The sequence below is a fragment of the Spinacia oleracea genome, chromosome 5 (genome assembly GCF_020520425.1).
Source record: "Spinacia oleracea cultivar Varoflay chromosome 5, BTI_SOV_V1, whole genome shotgun sequence".
In the NCBI taxonomy this organism is placed as follows: domain Eukaryota; kingdom Viridiplantae; phylum Streptophyta; class Magnoliopsida; order Caryophyllales; family Amaranthaceae; genus Spinacia; species Spinacia oleracea.
In genome coordinates, this window is record NC_079491.1 from 28,773,588 (window position 1) to 28,798,859 (window position 25,272).

General features: G+C 33.4%; 1 protein-coding gene across 1 annotated transcript; it reads right to left on the reverse strand.

Annotated features, from left to right (window-relative positions):
- Nucleotides 1–18,693: 18,693 nt before the first annotated feature.
- On the reverse strand, nt 18,694–22,037 carry LOC110804347 (thioredoxin H-type). The gene is made up of 5 exons (XM_022009931.2): nt 21,883–22,037; nt 21,368–21,450; nt 20,458–20,577; nt 19,575–19,697; nt 18,694–19,125 (listed from the first exon to the last, which is right to left on the reverse strand). Exons 2-5 carry the CDS (start codon nt 21,386–21,388, stop codon nt 18,976–18,978), a joined length of 414 nt encoding a protein of 137 aa, XP_021865623.2. The 5' UTR covers nt 21,389–21,450; nt 21,883–22,037; the 3' UTR covers nt 18,694–18,975.
- Between the last annotated feature and the right edge of the window lie 3,235 nt (nt 22,038–25,272).

The window sequence follows — 25,272 nt, forward strand, 5'->3', positions numbered from 1 at the left end:
TCGAAATTGAAAAATATTCCGTACAAATTATAAACAATAATACAACATATTAAATTAAAAAGATCTAAAACATAAATTTAAAGGTAAATGAAACAAAACAATATATAAACCATTAAAATTTAGTTTGGTGAAATAAGATAAATTAAGTTTGATGATGTGGCATGACTTGATCGGTGGGAGAAAAAAGTGGAGTCTTAAGTGAGTCTTGAGTGAGTCTTGAATTTTCAAACTCACTTCAAGACTTGGTGTAGTCTTTTACCACATTATCCCAAGATTTAGGCTTAAGACTCACCTCAAGACTCCTTTCAAGACTAGGGATAAACTCACCCTTAGATCTGATTCAATTGATTTCTGACAAAAATTAAAGTGATCCGGAAAACAAAAGTCACATACGTGTTTGGCAAATGACTTTTAGCTAGCTTTTCATTGGCTTTTGGCTTTAGCTTTTTAATTTGGTCAAACAGCCAAAAAATGTGTTTGGTAACGAGTCCCTTATTATACTATCATTTTTTGTACCATCTTTTAATTTTAATTGGTCCAATTTTTTCAACTCGTTAAATATCTTTGCAATTTCCCAAGTATGTTAAGTTAGCAATCTTTGTGCTTTTTCATTATTGGTTCATTTTGATAAATAAAACAATCTTATTGGTTGTTGTAATGATTAGGGATTGAGGTTTTACTTGGGTTTATTTTTTTAATTAAAAAAAAGAAAAGAATCTTTATTATACGTTAATAAACATGTAAAAGTTCAAACCTGACAAACAAAAAGAAACGGAGAGAATAGCTTCTTAGGCCATCTTTTTCCCTGATTACTAATCCCTCCGTCCCAAAATTATAGTCATATTTTTCAAATCGGGCGTCCCATAATTATAGTCTTGTTTCCTTATTTGAACACAAAAAAATTCCTGAATTTCATCAATTAAACAAGCATAATTATAATAACCCTAATTTTTAAACCCCAATTTTCACAATCAAGCTAGTAATCAAAATCTTAAATCCTGAATTTTCGATTACAAGCGACCAATTTTCATAACCAACCAGTCATAATCAAACATCAACCACCATTAAAAATTGGCATTTGAAAAGACAAAAGCAAGAAATTAACTCCGAAATTCACCTTTACCATGCCAAATCCTTGTGTTAATGATACTCTTCCCTTATTTTTGTTGAGTTGACTCAGTAATTCTTTAGCAATGATGGGTAAGCACAAAAATGGAAGAGAAGGAGAAGAGAGAGAAAATGAAAAGGAAGGAAAAGGGGAGGAAATTAATTACGAATCTTTTTTTTACAAAAAAATAAGTTGCGGAAAAATAAAGAAAAACATCGGAAAAAAACAATATTAAGAGCGTGTAAGTCACGCGATTAGGTTTTCTAATCCGATCGGTTTTGTGACTTATTCGTCGCCGTTGAAGTTTAAATTTACCAAATTGTCGCCTGAGACACTTTTTTTTACCAATTTGTCGCTTAACATCCACTTTTTTACCAATTTGGTTAAAAGGCCCACCATGTCCATACAAGACTAGTATAATTCAGGTAAATTGGGGTAAAGATTTTGGCTTTTCCCACTTCCTAGATTAAATAAAAAAGTTTATACATACCTTTAAACCGGGTTTCAGGTCTAGATTGAATTTTTCTGATTTTTGTCCGGTCCGGATCAGAACCTGAAATCACTTATTTTGTTGGACTGGTATCCGGTCCTGAATCTAGCAATCCGGTCCAAACAATTCAGATCCGGTTCCAGACAAGATTCAGGTCGCGCGATCAATTTCTGCACACCCCCATATGCACCACCTTTATTATAGTTAATCACTAGTATAGTACCTGTGCGATGCACGATTTATGATATGAATATTGAATTTGCATATCTAAACTTTTACTAAACTGTAGCGATAGGAAATTATCATCAAAATAGAGCTTATAGATAATATTATTATTGAAACTAATGATGAATAGATCTGTTATTGCCTCATTCCTTGTCTTATTTATTTAACAAACTCAAAAAAAAATTAAAAAAATGATAATAAGGGTTCATAGATAAATTTATGCTTTTCCCCTTTAACCCATGTCAAACATAAATTTATTCCCATCCGCTCTTTACTTCGATAGTCATACCCACTTAATACTCCCCTACCATTTACATCATTAGCCGATCATTTAATACCCACTCCACCATATACCTTGTTCATCTAGAGATAACTTTGAAGCGTGGTGGGTTGGTCTCTCAACACCTGTACCTACCTAAAATTTTCATCCCCATACTCGCCACCACGATAGGTATGATACTCATCTCCGTCCTAATCCCCGTCTCGCGGGCGGAAAATAAATTAACTTTGCTTCATCACCCGTCCGTGTATCCACACCCGCCTCAAACCAAGCCCTAGACAACTGATCTTGACATTATTTTTTGATAACAAAGTTTTGACTTTTAAAACTGTAAGAGTATGTGACAATTTGTTTGTCTGATTACATTATACTTTTGACACATGTAACTTATAAATATTTTCCTAATTAAAGCTAATTATGGATAAATTTTTTATTGCCCCATTCGGTGTCTTATTTATCAAAAACAAAAAACAAATAAAGATACATAGACAAAATTATTTTCATTCTCACTCATCACATGTGTCAAACCTAGCTCTAAAAGGATGGACCCAACAATATTTTCTGGTAAGAGATTTTTTAATTTTAAAACTCTATTCTAGAGTATTTGACAACTTGGTTGTCTGATTAGATTATACTTTGGACACATATAACTTAAAGATATTCTCCTAATTAAAACTAATGATGGATAAATTTGTTTTTGTCCCATTTGGTGTGTTGTTTAATACAAATAGAAAACAAATAAGGGTACCTAAACACAATTATTTTCATCCCCATTCATTATATGTGTCAAACCTTGCCGTAGACAGCTGGACTCAACAATATTCTTTTGGTAAGAGAGTTTTTAATTTTAAAACTCTTTTCACAATTTGATTGTCTGATTACACAATACTTTGGACACATATACCTTATAGATATTCCCAAATTAAAATTAATGATGGATAAATTTTTTTATTACCCCGTTTGGTGTCTTATTTATTAAAAAAGGAAAAAAAAATAAGGGTACATAAACAAAATTATTTTCATCTATTCAACACATGTGTCAATCAAGTGTTTCTCATCCACCTTTCACTTCGATAGTCACACCTATTTAATCGTTTTATATTTACATCATTACCCGATCACTAAACACCTACTCACTATTTCCTTTATTCATCTGTCATGATTTTGAGGTTGGTTGGTGTATCCGTACTTGTACTCGTCTATAATTCTCATCTATATCCTTGTCACCCACAATAGTAAAGATACTCACCCATGTCAATCTTCTTATTAAAGGGTAAAAAATATAACTCATCCTCGATCTATCACTGACCTGTGTATCCACACACACCTCACACCCACCCCTGGACTATTTTTTTTTTTTTTGGTAAGAGAGTTTTGAATTTTAAAATTCTACTATAAAGTCTTCTGCAAAGCCAATGTCTTATTATAATAATTGAGTAAATAAACAAAAAATTATAATATGTAATATCTCCGTCCAAATTTAATCATTGCAATAGTCTTTTCACGGAGTTAGATGCGATAAATTATTGTAAGCTTATATCTAAACTTTTACTAAACTGTAGCTATAGGCAATTATCATCAAAATAGAGCTTATAGATAATATTATTATTGAAACTAATGATGAATAGATCTGTTATTGCCTCATTCCTTGTCTTATTTATTTAACAAACTCAAAAAAAAATTAAAAAAATGATAATAAGGGTTCATAGATAAATTTATGCTTTTCCCCTTTAACCCATGTCAAACATAAATTTATTCCCATCCGCTCTTTACTTCGATAGTCATACCCACTTAATACTCCCCTACCATTTACATCATTAGCCGATCATTTAATACCCACTCCACCATATACCTTGTTCAGCTAGAGATAACTTTGAAGCGGGGTGGGTTGGTCTCTCAACACCTGTACCTGCCAAAAATTTTCATCCCCATACTCGCCACCACGATAGGTATGATACTCATCTCCGTCCTAATCCCCGTCTCGCGGGCGGAAAATAAATTAACTTTGCTTCATCACACGTCCGTGTATCCACACCCGCCTCAAACCAAGCCCTAGACAACTGATCTTGACATTATTTTTTGATAACAAAGTTTTGACTTTTAAAACTGTAAGAGTATGTGACAATTTGTTTGTCTGATTACATTATACTTTTGACACATGTAACTTAAAAATATTTTCCTAATTAAAGCTAATTATGGATAAATTTGTTAGTGCCCCATTCGGTGTCTTATTTATTAAAAACAAAAAACAAATAAAGATACATAGACAAAATTATTTTCATTCTCACTCATCACATGTGTCAAACCTAGCTCTAAAAGGATGGACCCAACAATATTTTCTGGTAAGAGATTTTTTAATTTTAAAACTCTATTCTAGAGTATTTGACAACTTGGTTGTCTGATTAGATTATACTTTGGACACATATAACTTAAAGATATTCTCCTAATTAAAACTAATGATGGATAAATTTGTTTTTGTCCCATTTGGTGTGTTGTTTAATACAAATAGAAAACAAATAAGGGTACCTAAACACAATTATTTTCATCCCCATTCATTACATGTGTCAAACCTTGCCGTAGACAGCTGGACTCAACAATATTCTTTTGGTAAGAGAGTTTTTAATTTTAAAACTCTTTTCACAATTTGATTGTCTGATTACACAATACTTTGGACACATATACCTTATAGATATTCCCAAATTAAAATTAATGATGGATAAAAATTTTTATTACCCCGTTTGGTGTCTTATTTATTAAAAAAGGAAAAACAAATAAGGGTACATAAACAAAATTATTTTCATCTATTCAACACATGTGTCAATCAAGTGTTTCTCATCCACCTTTCACTTCGATAGTCACACCTATTTAATCGTTTTATATTTACATCATTACCCGATCACTAAACACCTACTCACTATTTCCTTTATTCATCTGTCATGATTTTGAGGTTGGTTGGTGTATCCGTACTTGTACTCGTCTATAATTCTCATCTATATCCTTGTCACCCACAATAGTAAAGATACTCACCCTTGTCAATCTCCTTACTAAAGGGTAAAAAATATAACTCATCCTTGATCTATCACTGACCTGTGTATCCACACACACCTCACACCCACCCCTGGACTAATTTTTTTTTTTTGGGTAAGAGAGTTTTGAATTTTAAAATTCTACTATAAAGTCTTCTACAAAGCCAATGTCTTATTATAATAATTGAGTAAATAAACAAAAAATTATAATATGTAATATCTCCGTCCAAATTTAATCATTGCAATAGTCTTTTCACGGAGTTTAGATGCGATAAGTTATTGTAAGCTTATACTCCCTCCGTCTCTTTTTGTTTTTTTACGTTTTCCCTTTTGGGTATTTCAAAATGTTCTTTACATTTCCTTTTATATTATCACATAAATAACTTAGTATAATATCAAAATTTGTGTCCAATCATTATTTTAACCAATCAAATTCATTGGGTCATTTAATCTCTCACACTTTTCCATTGGGACATTAAATTTTTCTCATTTCCCAATATCAGAAGTTTGATAAAAGTGAAAACATTATAAATAAACGTAATTTATCTCGTTTAAATAAAAAATTTGAGGGATTTCAATGCAAATTAATTATTCGTTAAAACGCGTGAAAAATACCAAACGTAAAAAACAAAAAGAGACGGAGGGAGTATATTATAACTTAATAGAAAAAATAGGCATGCTGGGAGATAGAGAAATTTCTTTTATAGAATCAAGTATAAGAGCGACAAATCAGTGAGCGATATAACTCCACATAAATTTCGTTATCCAAAATTGTGCGCAAAGATTTTTCATTAGATTATAATGTAAAATAAAGGCAAATATATTACCCATCAAATAATCAAATACAAATAAACTAATAATATAAAATGAAACTATAAAATTCTTAAAATTGTTTTTCATTTGAAAGATTTAGGAACTATTAAATAAAAGGATACGTAGAAATTTAAAATTCGAGAAAGAAAAATACAAAGTTATTAAACAATTTTTTATTCAATGAGCATATTTTACACAACATTGATAAATGCTTCTTCAAATATTAAAGCAAAGGTAAATATTCGTTATACATATCCACAGTCAATATAAGACACATATTTTAAATTCAAATGGACAATACATGCAATTGGTCATTAGTAAATTTAAGTTCAATATTTTAATGCATTCTAAGAGATGTTAAAATATTTTAAATAATTAAAAAGATGTTTTGTCCAACCTAGTTTAATTTTTTTTATTATTATTTTAAACATATTATTGTCATATTGTAAATATATTATTGTGATATTGAAGTAGATTCTTAGTATATTTTTTAGTTAATAATCTTGGTGTATACACAGTACATTCCAAGAATTAGCCATTATCGATCAACAGTTAGCATTTTTAATATTAGAACTGTGAAATAATGCATTTGTCATTAATTAGCCATTATCGATCAATTGTTAGCACTTTTTTCACAACAATCTCATACTCTATTGTTAGGTTATGATACATATGACAATTCATAAATCATGCGGAAACAACCATTAAGCCAGGAATACATATTATTTACACATAATCATATAGCATAAATTAGATGCATACTCATTGTTGCGTGCCTTCCCTAGCTGCGCCCGAACCGAACAAGAACAAGTCTTTTAGGACTCCAAGTGTCGTCCCTCCGTAGATAGTCCACAACACGTCCGGATCCGCCTTAAGATTGACCAACTAGAATCGCCCTTAAGGTACTAGAATTTTCGGCACTATTGAGCAAGGAATGTGGCTGAATTTTTCTCTTAAAACTCACTTTGAATACTTGAATTAATCTCTGAAAATATGTGACCCTAGGCACGTATTTATAGAGTTATGGAAAGGGAATTGGAATCCTAGTAGGATACGAATTAATTAAACTTAGAATCCTATAAGAACTCTAATTAATTAATTTATCCTTTTAGGAATAGGAATTTAATCATATACTAATTCTAATAGTTTTAGGAATCGTGCATGAACACAAACTCACACACACACACGGCAGCCACGAGGGCCGCCCATGCGTGCGTGCGAGCAGCAGCCCACGCAGCGAGGCCCATGGCCTTAGGCGCGCGCTGGGCCTGCCTTGCGGTGGGCCTGGGCGCTGCCTTGGCTGGGCGCGCGTTTGGCTTGCTGGGCGATGGCCCGACTTCGTGCTGGGCCTTCGTCCGGCAGGCCTCGTCCGATGCTAATTCGTACGATACGCTTCCGATTAAATTCCCGGTTCGGGATTCATTTCCGATACGAACAATATTTAATATTTCCGATTCCGGAATCAATTTCCGTTTCGAACAAATATTTAATATTTCCGTTTCCGGAATTATTTTCCGATTCCGATAATATTTCCGATTCCGACAATATTTCCGTTTCCGGCAATATTTCCGATTCTGGTAATATTTCCATTTCCGATAATATTTTCCGATACGTACCATGTTTCCGTTTCCGGCAACATCTACGACTTGGATAATATTTATATTTCCGATACGATCCATATTTCCGTTTCCGGCAATATCATCGTTTCCGGAGTATTCATTTCTTGCCTGTGACGATCTCAGCTCCCACTGAAACCAAGATCCGTCGATTCCGAATATCCATAGATGGAGTATCTAATGCCATTAAATACTTGATCCGTTTACGTACTATTTGTGTGACCCTACGGGTTCAGTCAAGAGTAAGCTGTGGATTAATATTATTAATTCCACTTGAACTGAAGCGGCCTCTAGCTAGGCATTCAGCTCACTTGATCTCACTGAATTATTAACTTGTTAATTAATACTGAACCGCATTTATTAGACTTAACATAGAATGCATACTTGGACCAAGGGCATTATTTCCTTCAGTCTCCCACTTGTCCTTAGGGACAAGTGTGCATTTCCTAATTTCTTTGTCGCTCGATGCTTGCTCTTGAACATAAGGTAAGAGTTGTCATCCTTATTATGTCCAGAGGTGTTTCTCGGTTTCAGAGTTCAACTGATCAAATAGACAGATAATCATAGCCTATGATTCATCCGAGCACGGCCATGCATTTCACAGTTTCTAGCTCTCCGAGTGGCCTTGTACAACTTTTAAGCATCTCATCCCGATTTATGGGAGGACAATCCCAATCTTGCGATCTTGAGATTAGACTTCGTTTGATAGGTGATTACCTGAGCGTTGCCTTTATAGCCTCCTTTTACGGTGCGACGGTTGGTCAACGTCAAAGCAACCAGTTCTCAAACAAGTAATCTCAAATCACTCAGGTATTGAGGATTTAGTGTCTAATAATTTTAATGAAATTTACTTATGACAGATTTTCATCTCTTACAGTAAAATTTCATAGGTCTTGTCCGATACTAGTCTTCCCAAAGTAAGTATCTATGCAAATGATTATGACATTGCCATGTCCACATAGTTCAAGAAACAGAACTACTAGTCATCTTGCATTCTAGTCGTCTAACGTTTTCTATTCGTCCAATTTTATAGAAAACTCCGACTAGGGACCATTTTCAACCTTTGACATTCAAGTTCACTTGATAGACATTTCTTAGTCACAGGACTGGTCCTGACAGTCTATCTTGAATATATCGTCAAATTGAAGGGACTCATCATTTAATACTAAACCAAGATTAAATGGAATATGAAAATACATTTCATATATGATAAATGTTCAACCCTAATGTTTTACAACCATGGGCCTCAAACCCATCTTTAAAACAGTTCATGGAATTCAAAGCTATGCTTGATTTCCAGTGCGACAATGTGAGTGTTGCTTCTCACTTGTTGCATAGGTTTAGTTATCATGCTTTGCCAATCTTAACATCCTTTTCATCGAATGTTCTTTGAGATATGATGATAAGATCTTTTCGAGTTTGTTTATTATGTGATCTAGTCTTTCTTACTTCGATGGTGGTTTTACTCATTTTGCAATGAAGAACCATCAAGTTAGCAGACGTTTTTCTTGCTTCAAGAGTGGTTCTACGCATTTTTCAATGAAGAACCATCAAGCCAGCAGATAGGTGATCTACCCAAGTTCAGTGAAGAACTTTAAACAACCCTGTTTTATTGCTTCTTAGGCAATAATTACTTTTACTTCAACTGTATAGGTTGCTAGTGATGCTTTGTTTGGATTTACCTATCCAAGCAGTTCATAGATATGTGGAAGACTCTCCAACTATATCTTAGAACATAGAAATTATTATTTTAATTTCCCACGCAACAACTCATGGTCTACAACCCATGTTGCCATTTTCAAAACACGATGCTTTATAGCTCGTCCTTATCAATGGTTAACTCCAAAGGGTCTTGCTTGATCCTTTGCCAGTGTTTATGCGTGTAGCACCAATATTTAGCATATCTTTATTTCCTTGAATCAAGAACTATTCCTATGTACCATTTCAAGTACCATAAGTATTCTTGATCTCAATCTAGTTGATCTTCACTTAGATCAATAGAGATTGGTATATGTTCGTCATGCCTAAAGTCATATGATACGTTTTTGGCGATCCTCATATTATATCATACATGATAAATTCTTTTGCAGAATAATTCCCAATTGAATTCTATTCATGTAACTTTAGCTTATCTAGTTTCAGTAGATACTAAATTCAGCTAAATTCTTTGACATATAATATAGGTTAAGAATCTCATTTAGACTCTTTGATGTTTAACTTAGTAAATGCTTATACATAGTTCAAACATCCTTTACTTTGATTTATTCACATGGGTCGAATATCTCCAATGGAGACTTTCGTGTTTGATTTAGTAAATGCCATTACTTAATCCAAAACAATATCATAAGATCTTTGTAAATAGATCTTAATACCCAGTATGTACTAAGTTTCGCCATGGTCCATCATTGATGAATAATCTCAAATCTAAGTCATTAGCATTTGAATGTTATTTTACAATAGAGAGATATGTGTGTGATACACATAGGACCAATTAAGTTTTTATGTACTCCCACTAAACTTCTTATATATCTATAAGAATCATGTATATTTTATGAAACTAAAGTACTTATTAGTTTCATTAAAATATAATTGCAATCCCCAATTGCTTGCTTAAATCTGTACTTAGATTTTATAAGCTAGCTTTCTCTTTCAAGCATTTATTTGGATCCACAAATCCTATGACATACCATGTACATAGTTTATTCCAACATTTGATTGAGGAATACGTTTTGTCATTCAATTGCTATATGTACCAATATGCAATCATTGCTTGAATTATAGACATGAGCATTACGATTATGCATGAGGTTTCAACACAATTCACACCATGAATTTGCTTGTAACCTTTAGCAACTAATCACGCTTTGTGTGTGAACACAATTTCATGTTTGATGGTTTTTATCCTTAAAACAAACTTGCAACCAATAGGTGTGAACCTATTCTTGCAAATCAACAAAATTTCAATTTTGTCATCAAAACATTGAGTATGTTTTATGGCCTTTAACCATTTAAAACATTTGAGTCTATATATGGCCTCTAACCATTTTAGGGAATCTGGGTTTCTTCATAGCTTTCTTACAAGTCACAAACTCATTAATCTACATGATAATAGTTTGACTGCAAGTTGTAGGTTTCTTCACTATTTAATAGAAGAATCTCATAGTTTCATTGACCTGATCTCTATGTTTCTTCACTATCTAATAGAAGAATCTCATAGTTTCAGTGACTTGAATTCTATGCCTACTTGGGTATAGAACATCAAACAATAGAATATCAATAGCCACTTGAAAGTCCTTTGAATATTCTGTTCTCCTTGAAGCACTTGTAAAGTCTTCTAAGAGATGTCTATTCTTTAAAGCCACTTCTAAAGTCCTTAAAGAATAAGTTCGGATTTTCTGAAGCACTTCGAAAAGCCTCCGGAATGTCCGTTTATGTTTGTTGTTCGCCTCGAAGACTTTCGAGGTCTATTTTCTCCCACTTGTCATTTTGGAAACGAATCTCCAAAAGGACATTATTTCGAGCAAACAAACATTATGTTCTCAAAAATTCGTGGTAGAAACAATACCCTTGTGTCTCATTTGAATAAATCACAATGAAACATATATCTATACTTGGGCTTTAGTTTGTCGAATGACAAACACTAAGCTCCCACTGAGTTTTGCAACTCTCTAGATATTTTATGAAAAGTTATTCTGAAATTACTTTTCAAAAGCTTTGACGAATTTGGTTTAGTTTGGTGGTAGTTGAGCATTTTGTTTTAGAAATTATAGGAAAAGTCTTTATGATTCATCATTAATCGAATCAAGTACTAATTGGCTTCGATTATCCCAACTAAGATATGCCATATCTTATGGACCTAGATTGTGAACACACAATCATTGATGATCATATTTGGTCTCAAGTAATCATGAACATGATCTAACCTAGATCTTTATGATTTCTTGCCAAGTGGATTTTATACTTCTGAATCTTTGAACTAGCCAAACAGATTCAAATTTATATCACATTTGAGTAAATAAACCTATATTCACTCAAATCCATGTGAAATAATAAAGTCATAAAATCTTTCTTTAGCTTTGAACTCTATTGTCTAGGCGTTCTAACAATAGTTCATATCTTTTGTTACTTTCAACAAGTAAGACTAGTTGTCTTAAATTGATCTAGAAATCAATCAATTTTCAAAAGTCTATCAAAATAGAGCTTTTGAATGTTAACTTGTTGATATGGTCTAAGCAACAGTGCCAAAGATTAGTGGAACTCAAATCAAGGGGTTGATTTGAACCTAGTAAAGTTCTTTAAAGAGTTGTTTGTTTTAATCAAGCATATTGACTCAACCTGTAATTGACTATTTCATTCAAATAAACAAACAAACATTGTTTTTGTTTTTCTTGAATGTGAGTCTTTCTGTGTTTGAAAACAGAAATTTAGGTATGTTGATTATGGAACAAAATAGCCATTAAGTTCCAGCCTTTGAAAGGACTTAAAACAAACTAGATGACCCTACAACTAATGTAGCATTGCCATGCTTCATTTCCCACTTGTAGGTCATTAGTGTATCCTAGCTTCCATTGTTTGAGTTATTACCGAAGTAAGAACCTCAAGCGGTATATGATACCAAGGAAGTTTGATTGCTAGGTCACTTCTCTTTAAACATAAATTTATAGGTAGAAACGGAATCGTAAATTCCTTTCATTTGTTCCTCGTTTTCCTATTTCTTGTACCCTTTCTTATAGTCTTAAGAATTGAATTCTTTAGTGTTGACTTTTATACTTTGTTAGACATGTCCAATGTCACCAACAAGGTTCTTTACCATTTTAATTTATGTTGAATATTTTGTTTCAACTAGATGATCTTACCAGAAGCTTCTAAAGTTCTCTAAGCATCGATCTATTCGAATGTCTAGGGACTAGACTCATTCGAGAATTAAATGGAGAAAGATATTAGGTTGTTAACCATTGGTAAAGCTGAGCGTATTAAACTCAATGCTTTATGATCTCAAAACTACATTGTATTTTGAATTCACAAGCACCAATTGGTTTGCCATTCGATTTTGATATTCGAAAACAACCATAAAAAGTCGCTAAAAGAAACGTACATTTTAAATTGCTAATTTCTCTCATTTCCGTGAATCGTTCTTGGATTCACTACCAATCGAGGAAATTTACTGTTACCTTTCTAAAAGGATTTATTGCAGTGCAAGATATTTAATTATAAACAATAATTAAAACATACATTGAAGCATGCAAAGTCTAAACATTTATCATGAATAATAACTTGAAATTAAAGCAACCATGCAATTCAAACAAGTTATTAGCATTTTATTCGATTTTATTGTTCCGGCAGGTGTGAATAAAATGATTCCAAGATCCTAAAATCATTGAAGAACTAAGCACAGTTTGTCGACTTAATCCTAAAACATCTTAGGTAAGCAAAAGCCTTTTGCTAATAGTCTAGAAACTATTCTTGGTTGATAGGTACGTCTAAGAACTTATTAGGTAAACCTATCGATTTTGCCACGACATAAAAGGACTCCTTACTTATATCGTTGAGTTTCACCAAAACTAACATGTACTCACAATTATTTGTGTACCTTGCCCCTTTAGGACCAATAAGTAACACCTCGCTGAGCGAAAACTATTACTAGATTGATGTAAAGGATATCCAAGCAAGTGTATATTTTGGCATGGCACCTTTTAACTCAATTTTTAAGTTTGGAACTTAAGGCTCTTACTATGTTGGTTAGATTTTAAGTGAACTAAAATCCTTAATCATGCAACATAATCAAGCTTTTGATCTCATGCATTTTAAGACATATTTAAAAGCAATAAATAACTTAAAACATGCATAAGATAAATGTGATCTAGTATGGCCCGACTTCATCTTGAAGCTTTGACTTCAAAGTCCGTCTTGAAAATCTCCGTGGGAGGCACCATTTTCTTCAAATAGGATAAGCTATAACTAATTACAACTATTTGATGGTACGCAGACCATATTTGAATTGAAAAATAACTTTGGTACTTTAGACCAATTACATTCAAATTAATGGTACGCAGACCATATTTTCTATCCTATTTGGGCCATACTAGTCACTTCATAACCTGCAAAACAGTACATATACAATATATACCATTCACCCATTCATTATCATGAATGGCCCACATAGCTGGTTAGTAAAACACATTATGCATCACGTAAACATTTGCAGCAATTAATCAAGGGCACCAATAATCTACCAATTATTCAGTCCTTATTAATTCTAATCAAGTTGTTTTAACCTTAAGGATTTGTAGACCTAATCAAGAGTTTTATGACTAAAAGGGCTCCCACTCAAACCAATAAATTCATATGCTTTACTAATTTTAAACATAAAAATGTATTTCAAGTCTAACCGGAAACATACAAATTTAATTAAAATTTAAAGCTCATATAAATTTATAATTGAATCCAAAAGTTTAATTTAATTTCAGTCGTATTTAAATTAATTCATGATTTTAATTTTAGTAAAATAATTAGAATAAATAAAATTTATTATAATTACAATATTCAAAATTAAAATCCTAGAAAATAATTTAAATTATTAATTTTAAAATTAAAATTACGTAAACTGAAAAATTTCAAATTAAACATTCAAAACGATCTAATCGTAACGCAAACACCCTACGCATCGCACGCCCATGGGCCGCACGCACACAGCCATCGCTGGCCATGTGCGCGCAGCCCATGCGCTCGTCGCATAGCTGCTGCATCTACCATCGCAAGCCATCGCACGCTTTGGTGCTCGCTGCGCGCGCTCCATCGCTCGCTGTGCGCGCGAGCCATTGCTCGCTGTGCGCGCGATCAACGCTGGGCGCAGCGCTCGTGGCACGCGAGCTTGCGCTCGCTGCGCGCGAGGCTGCGCGCTCTTGCGCGAGGCAGTGCGCGTCGTGGCGCAGCTCGCTTGCTGCCCACACGCGACTGCCATGGCTCGCCTTTCGCCCATGCCCATTCGTCCATAGCTCGTGGCCCACGACACAAGGCAGGGCTGCTGCCTTGTGCTCGTGCACCATGCCTTGCTCATTGCATTCGTGCCGCACGGGCGACGAGCTCCCTTGCTCGTCGTCGCATGCCCGCACTATACAACACCCCTTAAGGGTAACACGAAGCGTCCATTGCTTTGTGCGTGCAAGTTATATGAACGAATCGCATAAAATTTTAAAATTTATATTTAAAATTAATGACAAATTAATAAATAATATTAATTTCATAATTTTAGGGCGAAAAAATCGAAAATTTATTATTCAATTGATTTCCGATTGTCTTGGATTCAAGTCTAGGTCATAAAAATTTAAAATTTATCATAAATTTATAATTTTTATGGTGGTTTTTAATCATAGGTTTCTAATTAAATTATAATTAATTATGAAAATCAAATTAATTCTAAATTATTCTAATTTTCAACAAATTAATCATAATTACAAATTAGATTGCATAATTAACAAGGCTAGGCATTCAAACTTGTCAAACATATACAGTAGGTCAATCAAAAATTCAAGATTTATCAACAAGAATCGCAAATATTTAATTTAACATCTTAAATTTACGAAATTTTGCATTCGAAAAACTAAAACCTTCGAAAAGTCATAGTTAGGCTTCGAATTTGAGAATTCTGGGTTCGGCAGAAAAAAACTATTTTTGTCAAAATTTTAGAATGCCTTTTACATGCGGAATTGACACAAAAATCACTCGATTTGGATGAGTAACGAAGAAACTGCCGAAAAACTGCGTACGTATAATTAAATAAACGCAATTTGCAATTAATTAACAATTACGAAAATTAATCACCCCTTTTAATTCATGCAAATTTGTAATATTTAACCATGTTCATGCAATTTAGATTATGAAAATAATAAGGGGCTCGTGATACCACTGTTAGTTTATGATACATATGACAATTCATAAATCATGCGGAAACAACCATTAAGCCAGGAATACATATTATTTACACATAATCATATAGCATAAATTAGATGCATACTCTTTGTTGCGTGCCTTCCCTAGCTGCGCCCGAACCGAACAAGAACAAGTCTTTTAGGACTCCAAGTGTCGTCCCTCCGTAGATAGTCCACAGCACGTCCGGATCCGCCTTAAGATTGACCAACTAGAATCGCCCTTAAGGTACTAGAATTTTCGGCACTATTGAGCAAGGAATGTGGCTGAATTTTTCTCTTAAAACTCACTTTGAATACTTGAATTAATCTCTGAAAATATGTGACCCTAGGCACGTATTTATAGAGTTATGGAAAGGGAATTGGAATCCTAGTAGGATACGAATTAATTAAACTTAGAATCCTATAAGAACTCTAATTAATTAATTTATCCTTTTAGGAATAGGAATTTAATCATATACTAATTCTAATAGTTTTAGGAATCGTGCATGAACACAAACTCACACACACACACGGCAGCCACGAGGGCCGCCCATGCGTGCGTGCGAGCAGCAGCCCACGCAGCGAGGCCCATGGCCTTAGGCGCGCGCTGGGCCTGCCTTGCGGTGGGCCTGGGCGCTGCCTTGGCTGGGCGCGCGTTTGGCTTGCTGGGCGATGGCCCGACTTCGTGCTGGGCCTTCGTCCGGCAGGCCTCGTCCGATGCTAATTCGTACGATACGCTTCCGATTAAATTCCCGGTTCGGGATTCATTTCCGATACGAACAATATTTAATATTTCCGATTCCGGAATCAATTTCCGTTTCGAACAAATATTTAATATTTCCGTTTCCGGAATTATTTTCCGATTCCGATAATATTTCCGATTCCGACAATATTTCCGTTTCCGGCAATATTTCCGATTCTGGTAATATTTCCATTTCCGATAATATTTTCCGATACGTACCATGTTTCCGTTTCCGGCAACATCTACGACTTGGATAATATTTATATTTCCGATACGATCCATATTTCCGTTTCCGGCAATATCATCGTTTCCGGAGTATTCATTTCTTGCCTGTGACGATCTCAGCTCCCACTGAAACCAAGATCCGTCGATTCCGAATATCCATAGATGGAGTATCTAATGCCATTAAATACTTGATCCGTTTACATACTATTTGTGTGACCCTACGGGTTCAGTCAAGAGTAAGCTGTGGATTAATATTATTAATTCCACTTGAACTGAAGCGGCCTCTAGCTAGGCATTCAGCTCACTTGATCTCACTGAATTATTAACTTGTTAATTAATACTGAACCGCATTTATTAGACTTAACATAGAATGCATACTTGGACCAAGGGCATTATTTCCTTCATCTATTCCAATACCACTTATTATTAGTATATTATGAGTAAGAATTCATATAATATGTTATTAGTATATCCGAACTTAAAACATTGATTTTCTCTCTTTTAGTATATTATATAGATAGATATGATAGATAAAGATTATAACATAAAATATAACAACAAACCCTTACTACGTAGTATACCCGTATAAGATACAACCATTATAAACTTAGAAATTTCAAAATCAATTTTCCCCTACCACCCCCAAATAGGATATAAACCCTTATAAGATATATCCACAATCTTATTCATCTACAGTTAAATCGAACTTAATATAAAGTTCAAAGTGTGATTTGCACGTCTAATTCCGAGCAAAGTGAATATTCAGTAATTGTGTTTCAATTGTAAAAATGGAGATTCAAATTCGCACGTCAAATTCCAGCAAAGTGAATATCAAGTAATTGTGTTTCCAATTTTTTTTTGATATAGGATAAAGATACAAGTGGAAAAAAAAACTAACTAATTAACTATCAGGAGTAACACCAAATGGTGTAACGAATTGCAGTCCTATATTTTTTTTGTTTTGTGTTTCCATTGCTGTATCCTATATTTCAACATAATAGGGTTGTGTTAGCGTGAAAATAGCAAAAAGTCCATATATTTTTAATTATGATTGCATAGTAATTTCTAAATCTATCTATTCCATTACATTATACTAAAATTGTAAAACAGACATTAGGATTTAGGAGTGACTATGTCACTTTCTGGTGTGAAATTTTCCTGCCAAAAACTTTTATCCTAATAAATCTTTGCTATTTATTTTCTATCCCTTTTTATTTACCATTTATATATGGAAAAAATATATTCCTTTGTATATTATGGAAATAATATATCACACTTAATAATAATTTGCTTTTTTTTAATATTTTAGTCAAATCGTTCGTATTAGATGATTAGTATCTTCAAGATTTATTGGTAAATAAATATTTAAGTGAAATATATTACTAAAAAAAGTAGTTAAATAGTTTAAATATCCATGCATACACGGAACCTGATCTAATTTTAGTAAAGTTAGAGCTTTATATTTAGCTTATGCATAAAATTATGTATATTTTTATTATGATTCCATAGTTGCAGACTAAATTGTAGCATTATAGAGTTTTATATTTTTCCATTCTCAATTCTCACGCATACTCAGATTTACTTTTGGAGAAATTTTTACTGAAATAAGTATATCCCAAGATATTTTGACACAATTAGATATGCACTATTTAAAATTTGCTTTACTACAAAATTTCTAAAGTACCAATTACATGTTTAATTGTCTAGTATAATTGACATGCACTTTATGAAAATCCCTACACCAAACATAGACGCACCACACACATTTACAACCACTATACAATAGTTTAATATCAATATCATGCCCTAATATAAAATTCATCAAATTTTACGATATTATAATGATATTATAACATCTAAAATTATAAGCGAAAGATCATGTATTAAGTTGAACCTAATATAATTAAGCATGTAATCAAACTATTTTTGGAAGTAATTATCACGCATAGGAGTGAACATATGTGATGTATATTTATTTATGTTATTAGATCCTTTATTTTTATTTTAAATTTAATTATTTATATTAAAAGAGAGGCCAATCAATGAGTGACATTTGTCATCACCACATTGATTTCCTCTCTTTTAGTATAATATATAGATAGATAGATAGATGAATTAAGCCGAGCCAAACAACAAATTATCATTAAATCAATAGTCAAGCAGTCAAGCTATGTAGTATTTCCGGTGTCAACAAAAAATCAACTATATAGTATTTCTTCTCAATCCAATCTAATATACTTGCAATTTAATTACATCAAACATCAAGAATAAGTTGACAAGATCATCATTCATAAAATGAAATGCCTCCGAATTTTGGATTTACAAAATTGACAAGCACTGTACCGCCAAAGCAATGCTTTCAGATACACGTACGTATAACAATATTAACAAATAACACACTCATCTAATGCTTTTCACAACTTTACAGGACAAGATAAAGGAGATTGGGTAAAACGTGGATTGCCGATTACACCCTGATCAGTGATCACAAATCCAAAAACACCATGTACCACAGCCCACAGGGAGGTGATGATACCCTTTCATTAAAATGGCCGGCCTTGTGCATCTACAACCGCAGTTATCTTCTTTAGTAACTCTACCTTGTTGGACCCCACAAGCTTGTCAATCTCCTGCCCATTTTGGAGGAAGAAGAAACTTGGAGTTGCCTTGATATCAAATGAGGTGCTAAGATCCTGCACCACAGTAACTTTCACTTAAGTTACTACCGACTACTTAATAGCATAATAATTGCAACAAGTTAGAGATGCAAAATTTCACCATCCTAACCCGAGAGATGGAATTATGAGGATAGGCAGTAAAACAGTGGTTTAAAACAAGAAAAAGTCACTGATAGTCCACCATCAAAAAGAAGAATTTAGATCAACTTGGACTCGTGGAGAAAACTTGTCTCATTTCAAAGTTCAAACAAAAATGTGTTGGGGTAATTCCACCATCCTATCCCTGGTTTCAGTGTTAAATGCTGCAAGCCTGCAACTGTCCAACCCCTCCCATATCCCACCAACATAAATCAGATAGATAACGCATCCCAAAGTCCCCGAGTGGTTACAGCAGTAAAATGTCTATTATGTCCCTTCCCACTTCTTGTTCTTTCAGACTGGATTATACAGTTTATACTACTTACGGGGAGTTCATCAACGTCAATGGTGAGGAACATCAAGGAAGTATATTTCCGAGACAATTCACTATAATATGATGCAATAATCTTGCAGGGTCCGCACCACGCTGCACTGAAATTTGCTATGATCTGTCAAACAAACAAAAATCATCAAAATTCAGCAAGTACTCCATTATGGAGTAGAATTATAACATTTGGACTTTTGAGTAGGGTACTAATCAGCAAGTACTCCAAGTAAAGGTACTAATGTCTTGCATTGGAAGCACAAAGAAGAAAAACATGAGAGACAATGAGATTGCCCTTACTCTTCCTTTCCACATTTCCTCTTCCCAAAAAAAAATGAAAATTGGAAAATGTAAAGAAAAGAAAAGGTAATCACTTATGATACTGGATACCCCAAGATTCAGTCAAAACAATTTCATATGCGCAGGCTACGCACATCAACAACGGTAATGAAGCAAGTAGTTCCGCATTCAAGGACAAAGCATAAGTTATAAACATAAGTACATGACGCGTATAAGAAGGCAGCGAGAAAGATGATTGCATACAGGAAGCCAGGGATAACAACAAGTTTGAGGGAAAGAGAGAAGCAGGGCATAGTAATTGTTAAGAGATAAGCAAATCCCTCAAGCAGTCAAGCCTGAAATCTCGAATTTATCCATTTCCTTTCCTACATCTATACTATTGATCCCTTCTGATTTCTGATTCCATGCCATTAGGCTGCTAAAACATCTAAATTACGAAAATAAACTTCTCTTAAGATGTGAAGGCTAGCAAAAGTTGTTTCAAGCATCTCTTATGAAAGGAATCAGTAAGAAATAAAGAAATATAAACAGTAGAACAGCCGACAGATCTTTTTTCCGAAGATCCATAAGGGGATAAAACTTACAATCTTGTCTTGTTGATTTGCAAGCATCAACTTCTCCTCCCAAGCTGCCATTGTTGTGATAAGGTGCACATTTCCATCAGCCATTATATAATGAGCAGAAGAATCATCACCATCATCATCCTGCAACCAGAATTACTACGTTTAATTAAAATGCTCAACACGGGTAATTTCAGTGCCAAATGCTCAACTGCGTAATTTCAGTGCCAAATGCTCAACACGGGTACATGTAACACTAAAATCTCAAATTGATAGTGCAAATCAGTTGCTTGACAAACCCAACCAATGGTACAAGAAATTGAGATTTGATACCACTCATACAGGTTCCTAGTTTCCTACCATCCACAAGTTTCAATAGCTAAAGGCTTATCATTCAGAACTCAAAGAACAACCACGACAGACTAGACGAGGGTTAAAACTCAAGAGGAGGCGAATGAGTCCCAACCAGAAATCCAACTGAGCTATCCTAGAAAGTACTAGCATCACTGCCACTATTTGTTCACACTTGTCTGGTATAAGATTATAAGTTAAGTAAAAGGTCATGGATTGCTGTCACATGCATATTAATTCATCTCCACTCGCAAACATGTTTTTTTCTTCATTAATATCCGTTATCGCTCAATACTACTTAACCACAAGTTTGTGATTGGAGATGCACCAACTTCGGCATTTGAATGAGACATGAATATCAAACAACACAAAATTATCATTCCCTTATTTACACCAAATGGGGCGTAATGAGCCTGAAATAAGATTTCCCCTTGAGAGGAGGAGCTGTAGTTAAAAAGTGACATTTTTTAAGTGGTTGAGTAGTTCAACAAGACATTGAAAATTGAACTTAATGAGAACAAAATCCATCCAAAGAGAGCTGTCCAAAATCAGTATAAAAAAGTCGGAATTCGTATGAACTTACTCTTGAAGCACACAATCCCATCTTGCAGCCTCCAGAACACAATTTACTAAAGATACAAGCCAGGGTGCTGCTGTGAAAATTGCCTGGAAAAAGCAGGAAATTCTGAAATTAAGCAAGATCCAGTTTACATTCAGCTGTTCATCAATCATTTGTAAGTAACAGTACCACTAGTAATCATCTAAGTAACACTTGATTTGAACAACCAGATCAAACCAAACAGGAAACTATAACATTTATAAATATTATGAGAAAAGTCTAATACACTACTTCATAAGAGTTCTCAACTACTGAATTTATACGAATTAACTATTTATTTTATTAAATTACGGGATTTCTGCAGGAAATTAGTGTAATAGGAAATAAAATGAATGACAAAAACATCTATGAATGAATATTGAGTTTTAGAAGAATTAACAAAGAAGAAAACTTTAGCACACAAAAATTAGATCTGCGATAATTATAAGAGAATTAATTAGTGTATGAGACAGCAAAAATGGAGAATAGTGGATGCAAACCTTTAAAAAAGGGGATGGACAAAACCCTAATTCCTGTGATTGAAAGATAAGAAGAACTGAAGAAGGAAGAAGAAGAAGAAGAAGGGATGATAAATGGGGGAATTGAAAAGAGTTGTAGTCGTATAAAGGAAAGGAAAGGAAAGTGATGCGTTATCGACTAGTTTACTCAAGTACTCGTAGCTAGTCGTAGAAGTATTCAACCGTTGCCAACTCAGCATTTTTCACTTTTTTGGACTTTAACATATGCAACATGTGCCCATTTGTTGGAGAGGTTGACCTGTTTTGACCACTTCACCGTGGATTTATTTTGTTGATTTACTGCTTGTTATGTAGGTTCGTAAAGTTGATTTGTATTGCAAGCAACTGTGATTTTAGTGGAAGACTACTTTATTAATCTTGTCATTTTCATATAAATAAATTTATTTCGCACTATGTTGGAACCTTATATATATAAATCTACACTTTCAGGTGTAGAGATTTAAATAAATATTGGCAATATATTTAATTCTCAACATTTAATATATGTAACATTGAGCACTATGACTATTATACACCTTTATGCCCATGAACATGTAACAATTTAACAAAATCAAGTCATAGATATTTATGTTCAAACATATTTCGAAAACATAAAGCTGGCATGTACACTTACTCATATGGGGATCAATTCATTATCTTTCAATTTTGCCAACTTATTCTTGCTCGTCTCCCCATACATTGGGAAAATGTTTTCGATTTATTATGGGACATAACATTCTTCACCAACCAAATAATACAATTTTCAACATGTATTTGATAAATATTTCATTTTTTTTTGTTCTCTTGTGGAGATCAACATTGATTATGGGGAGTAGATGCAATATGCAGTTGTTTTTCTTCATATTTTCTCTTTTCGTGCTGACGTATGATTGCCCCAATCAAGATATTTAAGATCTTATTTATGATACTTAAATCAATCACAAAACACTTGTAACACGTTAAACTTCTTTGTGATCTTCAAGTCACCAACTATCATTACGGTGGACTTCAGGTTACTTACTATCATGGTGAACTTGAAATCACCTATCATTATACAATTTTTCAAAATCTTTATCGATCTCTTGTATGTATTTATTTTCTCAATTGAATTCGATTGAAATACAACTCAACCTCATCATTATGTCTTGCCTTTGGATATATGCAACATGTGAGGGAGTGTCAGCACATAAACTTTTATTTAACAGGAATTTTCACATTCTCATGACGGGTGTTCTTAAACCCAGATGGCTTGAATTATCACATCATGATACGAAATATTTCATTCTCTAACTCGTGGTTGGATTCTCAAAGTAATCATTGTAATTATGATAATATAAAACTTGACCATATTGTGATGTGATATTACGACACAAACTGGTGTCTCGATTATAACGGCAAGACAATCTAAAACAAAACTTATGGAAGATAGCTCTTACTCTTTAGGAGTATCCATTACAATTTTGGTATATATTACAAAAGTATCCATCTTCAGAATTAGTCTCGTACTCATGCTCATAAAGCGAGTCAATAATATATGAACAAATATTTGTACCATAATTCAACATAGTTGTGTATCTTGATCATATACTACTAATTTTATTGCGTTGAGAGCTATCTCCCCCTAATCCTTACATGTATTTATTTATAAATTTGGTCCGTAAAGCATGCTACAATGTCTAGTAGACATGTGTTTTCATTATCTTCATACATCATGTTTATCTACAATTTATTCCCTTTTGACGAGTGCTAAAAAAACTCAACAAGATGTTTTGGTAGTGGCCCCAACATTTATTTAATTTTTCTCCAACCAAAAATATAAAATTTGAGTTTTCTCATCATTAAATTCTACATGCTTTTCATCATTTACAATCTCACTTCTGGTGTGTATTTTGAAATTTTGTAATTTTCCCACTCTTGACTATACTATATTTTACTTTTACATTCTCGGTCATGACTATTGACATTATCTTCACTATTTCTAGTCATACAATTTCTCATTCACTTCTGAGAATGATTTAACTAGTTGAACATGATCATAATATTTTTTTCCAGGATTTCTCTATTTTGTTCATCCACCAAAAAGACAATTTATGAACTAATTAAAAACTCTATTGAATATTTCTCACAATTATCGTGGCTGCAGGACCATACTAGTTTCATGAAAGATATAAAGAGCATCTTGACAACAAGATTTAGAAACTATTATGGTTTTTTTAGGTTGTATTTTCTTGTACATCTCCAAAAGGATTTGCATGCCTTTAATGGTCAAATGTCCAGACTTAAGTCGTGAACCTATTTCAACTTATAAACAAAAGTCAAGGCTATATATATTTGCATTTCAATATGTAATACCTTTGATTATAATTATCTTCAAGGAAGAGCAAGACCCACTTATTTATGTTTTCAATATTATATAGTAAATTATTATAAATTATTTCCTTGTTTTCATAGACCAATGCTCTTTTCCTCCACAACGGTAACATACATTGGTCACATTCTCAGTTTATCTTTCTTTTGTTTGTTATCATCTTCGTCCCACTTCTGGTGGGAATATGAGATCTTGAGAGAACCACCTCGGCCTCGACCTCGACCATATCCGTATCCTCGCCCACGTCTTCGGCCACTATTGTTGTGTGGTATTTTTCTTTCCCATTATGGGATGTCACATTCTCTTCGGGGAATGGAGCAGAACCAGCTGGATGTGATTCTTAATTTTCATCAATAACTCGTTATTTTTTTATCAGCCACAAGGAGACAAGATATAAGTTCAGAATAATTCTTAAATCTCTTTTCACAGTATTGTATATACAGGACAACATTATTTGCGTAAAAGGTAGAATATGTTTTCTCCAGTATTTCTGCATCAGTGATTTTCTCTCCACATAATTTCAAATGTGAAAAATTCTGAACATAGCTGAATTATATTCCCTTACAGACTTAAAGTCTAGTCTTAAATGTAATCAATCATAACGAATTCTGGAAGTTATTACAGTTTTCTGTAGGTCATATGTTTCCTTTAGGTTACTCAAAAGGACTTGTGGATCTTTTACGGCCAAATACTCAATCTTAAGACCTTAATGGAGGTGGTGACGAAGAAATATCATACCTTTTACTTGTTTTGACTTGTTGATTTATTTACTTCTTTGATTGTATCACCAAGTTCCTTTGCATCTAGGTGAATTTAAGCATCTAACACCCATGACATATTATAAACTTACGCTTTCTCTCTCAACTCATGGTGGAAATTGTATTTGGTTATAACATCAACAGAAGACACATTAATTGAAATAATAAAACCAAACAAATTGTGCAAAGTCATAATATATGAGGCACTCAAAAATTCCGGCATGAAAATAAAATGAATGAAACTAA